Below are 10,352 nucleotides of genomic sequence, written 5' to 3'. Positions count from 1 at the left end.
TGCATAGCAAACACGATATGAGAGTGAGAAAAAAGGTTTTTGGCAGGCGTGATCCAGATTTCATTTCCATACTTTGTAAGAGTATGAATGAGCTTCCAATTGTGTTTTTGTTCATGGAGAACTCTCATGTTACAGCCGGATTTTAAAGTGAACACCACTTTGTGGCTGGTACATTTTCTTGTTTGCTGGATATAGGCAATCAAACTTTGTCTTTCCTGTCTGACAGCCACAGATGCATCAGCACAGATGACAATCCTGAGTACAACTCCAAGCACCATTTCAGCAACCACCATTTCAACCCCAAGTACAACTCCAAGCACCACTTCAGGAACCACAACTCCAAGCACCACTTCAGCAACCACCACTTCAACCCCAAGTACAACTCCAAGCACCACTTCAGGAACCACCACTCCAACCCCGAGTACAACTCCAAGCACCACTTCAGCAACCACCACTTCAACCCCAAGTACAACTCCAAGCACCACTTCAGGAACCACCACTCCAACCCCGAGTACAACTCCAAGCACCACTTCAGCAACCACCACTTCAACCCCAAGTACAACTCCAAGCACCACTTCAGGAACCACAACTCCAAGCACCACTTCCGCAACCACCACTTCAACCCCAAGTACAACTCCAAGCACCATTGTAACACCAAATACAACTCCAAGCACCACTTCAGAAACCACCACTTCAGCCCCGAGTACAACTTCAAGCACCACTTCAGCAACTACCACTCCAACCCCGAGTACAACTCCAAGCGCCATTTCAGGAACCACCACTCCAACCCCGAGTACAACTCCAAGCGCCATTTCAGGAACCACCACTCCAACCCCAAGTACAACTCCAAGCACCACTTCAGGAAACACCACTCCAACTCCGAGTACAACTCCAAGCACCACTTCCGCAACCACCACTCCAACCCCGAGTACAACTCCAAGCACCACTTCAGCAACCACCACTTCAACCCCAAGTACAACTCCAAGCACCACTTCAGGAACCACAACTCCAAGCACCACTTCCGCAACCACCACTTCAACCCCAAGTACAACTCCAAGCACCACTTCAGGAACCACAACTCCAAGCACCACTTCAACCCCAAGTACAACTCCAAGCACCATTGTAACACCAAATACAACTCCAAGCACCACTTCAGAAACCACCACTTCAGCCCCGAGTACAACTTCAAGCACCACTTCAGCAACCACCACTCCAACCCCGAGTACAACTCCAAGCGCCATTTCAGGAACCACCACTCCAACCCCAAGTACAACTCCAAGCACCACTTCAGGAACCACCACTCCAACTCCGAGTACAACTCCAAGCACCACTTCCGCAACCACCACTTCAACCCCAAGTACAACTCCAAGCGACATTCTAACACCAAATACAACTCCAAGCACCACTTCAGGAACCACCACTTCATCCCCGAGTACAACTTCAAGCACCACTTCAGCAACCACCACTTGAACCCTGAGTACAGCTCCAAGTACCACTTCAGCAACCACCACTTCGCCTCCAATCGTAACTGCAATTTTCAACTTGTTCTTCAGCATTAACGAAACCTTTGATGCAGCCCTGGCCAATAAAAGCTCTCCACAGTTTGCAACAAAGTCTAAACAAATCCGTAATGGGGTATGTATTATTGATAATGCTTCCATTTACAATTTATCTGATTCTTTTAAACAAGATGCAATTCTGCTGCCATATCAGACAACTCGAAGAATTCATCATAGTTCAAATGTCATCTTTCTGTCAAGAAGTAAATCAAAACATGTCTAATTTTTGAAGTCACTCAATATGTCAGTTCATTTTCTCTAATTTCTGAACATTATGACGTCCAATTCAATGGGCATGCCAATTATATATGAATTTGAACATTTCTTAAATGTTTCAATTACTTCATTATTTATTACCTTTAACTACATTTAGAACTAAATGTGATAGACCTGTTCATCAATGTATTTGACACTTTTGTTAACTCACTTAATCTTTTTCTAATTTCTTTTAGGTTGAACCATTGTACAAGAAAGCCTTTCAAAACTTCCTCCTCATGCAAATCCTAAATTTCAAGTAAGAAGGAGGAGATGACTCAATGTTTTTCTTTGTTGATTTATGGTTGAATTTTCACCTGCATCTCTTTGTGTAATTTCAGGAAATGGTTCTATTTTGACAAATAGCACTCTGTCTTTCGGTCCTGGTGGCAGTGTCACTGAGACCCAAGTGAAAGACACTCTTGTCAAAGGGCTTGCCAGCTTGAACTTCACTATTGATCTAATCTCCATCAGTGTCAGCCAGACTCTTGGTCAGTATCAACTTGCGAAGATATTATTGTGTTATATATTAATTAGTGCTTAGTAAGTAATCCAAACTCAAATTTCTTGTTTATTTTTAGGTTTAAATATGTATTTTTGTACATTTACTTTCATGTATATGTTTATATTTTGCAGGTAATTCCATGCCACCAGTGATTGCCAGCTCACTTTCCATGACATGGATGTCTCTTCTATCACTTCTGCTTTCAGTGGCATTGCACTGCTGGCTCTAAGCCTGATCAGAAAACACACGGTAACATCTATCTATCTATTGATAAAGGAAATATGGACAAATTGTTTCATTCTTATACATAAAATTCATATAACAAATACTATGTTGAATTGTTGAAGTTGGAGACTTAATGAGGTTTCTGGTTTGCCTGAAAATTTTTCAACATTCTAACAGTCCTACAAGGATTTCCTTCACTTCTACTTCAATCCATTGAAAATAAATTTTAAACCATTGTATCATCTCATCTCATTATCTCTAGCCGCTTTATCCTTCTACAGGGTCGCAGGCAAGCTGGAGCCTATCCCAGCTGACTATGGGCGAAAGGCGGGGTACACCCTGGACAAGTCGCCAGGTCATCACAGGGCTGACACATAGACACAGACAACCATTCACACTCACATTCACACCTACGGTCAATTTAGAGTCACCAGTTAACCTAACCTGCATGTCTTTGGACTGTGGGGGAAACCGGAGCACCCGGAGGAAACCCACGCGGACACGGGGAGAACATGCAAACTCCGCACAGAAAGGCACTCGCCGGCCACGGGGCTCGAACCCAGGACCTTCTTGCTGTGAGGCGACAGCGCTAACCACTACACCACCGTGCCGCCCCCATTGTATCATTAATAGTATAATTTTTTGTTCACTTCAGTATAAATTATAAACACTGACCTGTACCGTATATGAAAACCTACATATAACTCAGTTATATCAGTGTACAAGATTATAAACATTGTATGAAATAAAGCTTTGCACAATTCATTTTGCAATTACATCCATCCATTATCCATAACTGCTTATCCTGTGCACGGTCGCGGGCAAGCTGGAGCCTATCCCAGCTGACTATGAGCAAGAGGGCAGGGTGCACCCTGGACAAGTTGCTAGATCATGGCAGGGTTGACACATAGAGACAAACAACCATTCGCATCCACACCTATGGTCAATTTAGAGCCACCAATTAGCCTAACCTGCATGTCTTTGGGCTGTGGGGGAAACTGGAGCACTCGGAGAAAACCCACACAGGCACGGGGAGGATATGCAAACTCCACACAGAATGGCCCTCGTCGACCACTGGGCTCGAACCCAGAACCTTCTTGCTGTGAGGTAACAGTGCTAACCACCACACCACCGTGCCTCCTAATTTTGCAGTTTATGCATATAATTTAATAATCTAACGAACACTATTTGGCCAAACGTATGTTGACCTATGACCTTGTGCACAACAGCACTTACAACTCAAGATAAAAGCACTTTTCATGAGCGCTTTTATAGTGCTATAGAATAGCTACAGTTGTAACCACTTTCAGCACTCAAACATTGCACTTGTGTAGCAGTCAGATATAGCGCTTTCATCACAGTAAATATAGCACTTCTATAATGTTTCTATTGTGCTTAAGTAGCTATTTTATAGCACTTGTATAGCTCTTATATCTCACTTATGTAGCGCTTATATACTATTATATATGGTATTTATACGTCATTACATCTGCTTTTAATGAAATAGAACTCAAAGGCATGGAATAAGTTAAGAAATAAAACATTTATAAACAAAATAACAGAAAACATACCAAATTTTCATTCCATTCATAAAACAGCATCATCAGTTTTTGGGGTTTACACTGAATATCTTGGGATAAACACATCAATTTCCAGAATAAATATCAAGTTTGCAGGTATCCTCCAAAGGCTGAGCGGTACGGCTGAAAAGGAAACTTCAGTGTCCCTGATCATCATCATCATTTATTGTCTCTATGTGGCCATCAGCCTTTGCAGTTGTGTTCTGAGGAACCACCGTCTTGAGCCTCTTCACTTTTGCCCCAGCTGAACGTAGTGTGTCCACGATGGCCGTGTGAATGACTTTATTTAAATCGGCCCTCTCCATTGGGAAGGCCAATTTGACTGCTTCTGAAAAGTAATGCCCATGATTAATACTGCCATCTTATAAATCTTTAACACTTATATAAAAAGTCATCAAATCATATTCTTCATTGTAGTCTGAATAGGTCAACCTGTTCTTCATGTGTTAACTCATGTAAATGTCTTACATCCATCTATCCATCCATTATCTGTAGCCGCTTATCCTGTTCTACAGGGTCGCAGGCAAGCTGGAGCCTATCCCAACTGACTATGGGCAAGAGGCAGGGTACACCCTGGACAAGTCGCCAGGTCATCGCAGGGCTGTCTTACATCCATTATAATATGTATTATGATACTATATTCTTGCACTGTGTACTAAAACAGAAATAAATGTTATATATTATATGATAAAATATTTGAATAAGGGTTTAGTGCCAACTTACCAAAGATCATCATGTAGAGCTAGTAACTCTTAAATGTCACCTTCTGGCCCATTCCTCTAATGTTGAGATGCAGTTGTGCTGTACATTTCATCATTCGGTTCACCATGTTGACAGCCAGGTGGGCAGGAGTTGGTCTGCCAACCGGGGACAGCATATCAACCTGAAACATAATATCCACCTGAATATAATTCTTTTATGTACAGTCGTCATGTTCTTTTATTTACTCTTACTCTAACTAAATGTTACATTATGTGAGTGTAATACTGTATGTGATGACCCTTCCCTGAATAGTGATATAATTACAGACCACAGGATGGTGGCATGTTTCTGTCTCTTCCAATGTGTTTAAAGTGTCCATTAGATTCATATTCTCATGAGATTTCACACGCCTCTTTCCTGAATAATAAAAGTACAATTACACACCACTGCACTCCGGCTTGCCTCGCTGTTGGAGACAATCTCTTCCAATGCGTCAACCTCCTCCTTTGTTTCCAGTGGTTGCGGCAGAATTCTCAAAGCATCGGATATGTTAGTACCCTTCCCTTTCTTCTCCAAATTGGACAGGCGCGTTGATGGTGACCGCAACATATCTTTGATCTCTGACATTTGTCCAAGAAGTGTCCTTCCCAATGCTGAAAGAAATATAAAGAATACCATAAATAAATAAACAAATATTCATTATATGGTTGTATACAAAGTATCCTCATACCTAGTCAGGGATGTGTCAAATATTTTCTTTTACATATCTTATAGCTTCAAAGGATCATATATTCTGAGATTGATCCCAAATGTTATGAACATATCCAATGTACTTTAGCATAATCTGAGAGCGAAATGACCAGATCCAAAATTAAAATTCTTAAATTCAAAACCTGTATGATACAAATTAAATATAACATAATATCCATCCATCCATTATCTGTAGCTGCTTATCCTGTTCTACAGGGTTGCAGGCAAGCTGGAGCCTATCCCAGCTGACTATGGGCGAGAGGCAGGGTACACCCTGGACAAGTCACCAGGTTATCACAGGGCTGACACAAAGACAAACAACCATTCACACTCACATTCACACCTACGGTCAATTTAGAGCCACCAATTAACACTAACCTGCATGTCTTTGGACTGTGGGGGAAACCAGAGCACCCAGAGGAAACCCACACAGACACGGGGAGAACATGCAAACTCCACACAGAAAGGCCCTCGCCAGCTGCTGAGCTCGAACCCAGGACCTTCTTGCTGTGAGGCGACAGTGCTAACCACTGTGCCACCCATAATGTAATATACAAACAATAAAAATTATATCACACCTTAATTTAACCATTCTTTTTTTTTTTTACTTACTGGCAATATCCATCTCTCTTTGTGGTGTTTGGTCCTTCTTCTGTGACCATTCTGACATCTTTACTGTTGTTTTGTATTCTATCCTCCTGGACATCCCAGACTTTGGTGTTGTGTGGTTTGGACCCATCCTACTGGGTTTGGGCTGAGGAGTGGTATAGATTGTCGGGACTTTCCTCATAGGCACATCTGATGTCTGACACATGTCTGCTCGGTCGTTTTCTTTAGTGCAGATCTATCCCAATCTCCTCTTTGTTCATTTTGCACCTCTTTGTTGGCTGGTCAATCTCCGAATCAGAGGATGAGATGTCCCCCTCAAGTTGTTTGAGCCTCTCTGCTTCCTCCACGTCAGACACCACCTTTTTTCTGTTATCATCCATCATTGAACAACACACGATCTCTGATTTGGTATCTATGGCCATCTTCCTTGTTGTTTCTTTGTTTACATCCTCAAATACATCAGGTATGGCTGGCACCCCATCACCTGTAGAAAGAAAATAATTATCCCTGTTGAAGTTATATATGCTCCTTGTCATTAGTGTTCAGTCTGAACATATTTCAAAAATAATGGGTTCACCATTTCCACTGTATAAATGTTGCACTTCTTAAGATAAGAATCTGTCAAACAGCCGCAAGAACGTTTGCCATAAACTTTAGTTTGCCTGATTTCAATGCTTTGTGAGAACAGTAGGGTCATTCCATATCAATTCACACACCCTCCCCAGGTGACCCTCTTCGATTTGCCTGATATTCGACACACAGGTACCTTTTGATGCCAATGGAAAGAATCCCAAGTTTTAGCATCCTACGTCTAACGGTTTTGGAGATGAGGCCCTCCAAAGTTTGGGTGCCACGCCCACTTTTCAAGCCTGTGAATTGCATACAGAATTTACAAGCATATTTGGACACCTCTAGTTTTAGATTGAAAGAAGATACAGGCCTAAAAATCGCCATGTCCCCTCAGCATGACCTTGTCTATCAGATGGTGTACTTAAGAATAGCATAGCTTGACTATTTCTGCATATATTAAGCCTTGAAAACTGTAAGTGTGAAAAGGGTGATGAAGAGTCTTGACATTTTGGGGTTCCAGATCTTGGAAACTATGAATGCTGTGGGAGGAATCATTGATTTTCCATCATATTTGGTAACTGTACTGTGTATTCAAAAAAGTGTGCGGACACTCGGACCTTAAATGACAGAATAGGAGGTACACAAAAATGGCTTTGGGAGAAAATGACCCTACGGTACCCCCTACTTCATGCTCCAATTTAACCATGTGGGCACTTGATGAGTGGAATGCCCTTTTAACCCCATGCACAGTAACACTGTATCAAACATTCAAGCTTTGAAGAACTTCGTTTTTCAGAGTTCTTCATACTAATTTAGGCCTTCGAAATATGGGGAAATTTGTCCCTTTTTCATCACAGTATCTGGGTTTCTGCTGCCATCTGCTGGTCAAAAAAGTAACAACAGCATAAATTATGAAAACACCCAGGAGGAAGTCACAAGAAAACAAATTTTTTATTCACCCATAAACCATTTTCACACGCAGAAAGTATGTTAACTGTTTAACCACATACTCATGACAAAATTGAGGTTATTGAAAGATGGGTGTGAGTGTGGAGTGGAAGTGTCTGGTAGAGATGTAGTGCAGGGCTGAGGCCGTCTTGGGACAGTCACCATCTTCTCAATGTGCGACCATCATTGAGCACCTCAGTCCTCTGATGTGTTTGGCTGAGCTGGATGGCAGGCTGGCTGCAGTCAGGGGAGAGAGGACAAAGTAAGTTATGCAGAATTGAATAGGCATAGGTATGGTTTGGGAGGTGTATATGGATGTAAGAAAGAATGGTGTGCTGTTACCTTTCTTGTTCCAGCGATCAGGTGTGGGTCCAGAGCCAGAAGAGTGGAGTGATGAGGCACGGCCTCCAGTGCTGGTTTCAGCAGGAGGAGGCATCCAGGGCCGGGGGTGGAGTGGAGTATTGAGGAGTGAATATGTGCCGTATAAGTCTGTGAGTCTATGGTCTCAAAAACACCATATCAAACTGAAAATATCAGTGGATTACATTTTAACTCAAGTTTAAACTTTATGGGTGAAATTGGGAAGGAGCATCTGAATTCTTTCCACATCAGCTGGAACAAGTTTGTAACGCCGAGCACTACGACCCTGAATCTCTGGAGCATTTATGCGGCATATGATGTCTTGAAATGGGATCCAACATGGTGGATTCTGACGGTTTTCAGCAGGCCAAGACAAAGTCATGTTTGAGCGCTTCATGAAATGACAGTAGACATCATTGTGTTCATCTGAACGTTCAATAATGTTGGCCACGTACCAGTTTGCGTCGTACACACAAGCAACATACTGCCCAGGCTGATAGCAACTGAAATCCTCGGAGATCTCATGACCAGGGGTTGCACTTGTTTCCACAGTCTCATCAGAATTCCTCACAGACACAATGGAAAAAGTCACATCTTCAGAGATCCTTCGCATCTCCAGCTTTCCATTAGCAATTGGAATATAACTGTGGTGAGACCGAGTTCCGGTCACAGTTTTGGCTGATGTGTACCTCTTCTCAAGTTCAAGCTCTGTCTCATGAAGTCTTATATCCTCAGTGCTCACATATAAGAATTTCACATTCTCAATATTGCCGTTTGCCCATTCATACATTTGGTGAGGAGTTAGAATGTGGTTGTTATCTGTGGCCTGAAGACTGGCTCGTGCAACCAGGCGCTTTACAGTGCCACCAATACCATCACAGGGACTCTTACCATGTGACGTAGCAAAAAAGTGCCATTCAGCCTTTACTCCAAAGTCACTTTCATGGTATGATAAGTTCACAAGGTTCTTATAGTTCTTGTATTGTGAGGCTGCTCCATCACTGAAGTAGATGACCTTCTTAAGATCAGGAATGCTCTCTTGCAGTCTCGGCAAAACCTTTGAAATAAAGGTGTGCACTGCAGTTGTGTCATACTTCAGGCAATCCGAGATCACTGCAAGACTGTCACACTCAAGTTGGTCACCATTCTTGTAATAAACTGCAAATGGATGCACTGTAGCTTGGCTATTGTCCCAGTGGTGACCCTGTACAGCATCCTGCACAATGAAGCTGTAATTCTCGGCAAAGTCAAGCAATATGACAGCAATGTTAGGCGTCAGTCCCTCTTTGAGCATCCGCAGATAGGAAGCCTGAGATTTCATTACAAAATGATGATGACGAAGTTGATCAAAAGCCTGACAAACAGCCTGAAGGAATTCTTGCAGAGGTTGCTGCAAAGAAACAAGTGTAGTCCTGTCTGTGTAAACCCACTGCATGCATGTGATCATGTCATCCATATCCATGTCATTATTTGTGAAGACAGTCATCAAATAATTTTGAAGTCCATCCTTTCCAGGACAAGAGTCACACAGATGAAGCATGCACTCCCTACTCTCCAAATTACACACCATTTCTTTCAAAAGGTGCTTGTAGTCATCCTGTGTTGGAACGGCATTTACCATTAGTTTTGCATTCTGATGCGACTGGCATACACACACAGAGTGCATCCCGGCACTGTTCACAGGCAGACACCACTTTGGACGAAGTTCACAAAACTTAGAGAAGCCAATTTTATCCTGGTATTGTGCTTTGTATTGTGTATATAGCTCCTTTACATTTACCAACAATAGTCTCTTCTGCATTTGTTCACGTTTGTCATTGATCTTTACAGATACATAATCCTTTTTCCCTAGGCAGATCCTTGAATATTCATCCATCTGGTAGAACTTCATGACACGTTCTCTAACTTCAGCTGACAGTGGTTTTCCCTTGTTCACATGCGGCTCACCAAGTATTCCCTGTTGTTCTCTAACAGTCTTTGCTTTCCTCACCATATGAGTAGTGACAGAAAATTCTTTAGCTACCTTTCTGATACTCCATGTAGCTGGGAGAAGTGTGAGGATCTTGATCTTTTCTTTTTTTGATGCCACTTTGCACTTCTCTTTCAGTAACTTTAGTAATTCCTCCCACTCCTCACATGTCTGGCAGTTATCTGAACTCGATGAAAGAAGTTCATCAGTTGGCACATCAGCCAATCTGGCTGCCTTGGTCTGTGTGGCATGATACAAGTCTTTAATCTTCCGTTTCCAGTATCCCTTTTTATCACGTGAAGATGTATATTTCAGAGGAG

At 42.3% G+C, this 10,352-nt stretch overlaps 1 protein-coding gene and 1 long non-coding RNA gene across 2 annotated transcripts; both read left to right on the top strand.

The window, feature by feature from the left end:
• Positions 1 to 246: 246 nt before the first annotated feature.
• LOC132882606 (mucin-2-like) lies at positions 247 to 1,275 on the top strand (the record flags this gene model as incomplete). Its single annotated transcript, XM_060915695.1, has 1 exon — positions 247 to 1,275. A coding segment is annotated over exon 1 (1,029 nt), but the record flags the coding sequence as incomplete, so codon positions are not given.
• Positions 1,276 to 6,882: 5,607 nt separating this feature from the next.
• Positions 6,883 to 10,117, top strand: LOC132883530 (uncharacterized). Its single transcript, XR_009654357.1, has 3 exons — positions 6,883 to 7,965; positions 8,060 to 8,194; positions 9,920 to 10,117. It is a non-coding gene; the product is annotated as an uncharacterized LOC132883530 (long non-coding RNA).
• The last annotated feature ends 235 nt before the right edge of the window (positions 10,118 to 10,352 follow it).

This window comes from Neoarius graeffei, chromosome 3 (assembly GCF_027579695.1).
Source record: "Neoarius graeffei isolate fNeoGra1 chromosome 3, fNeoGra1.pri, whole genome shotgun sequence".
Taxonomy (NCBI): Eukaryota; Metazoa; Chordata; class Actinopteri; order Siluriformes; family Ariidae; genus Neoarius; species Neoarius graeffei.
This window is presented reverse-complemented; position numbering and strand designations above follow the sequence as displayed.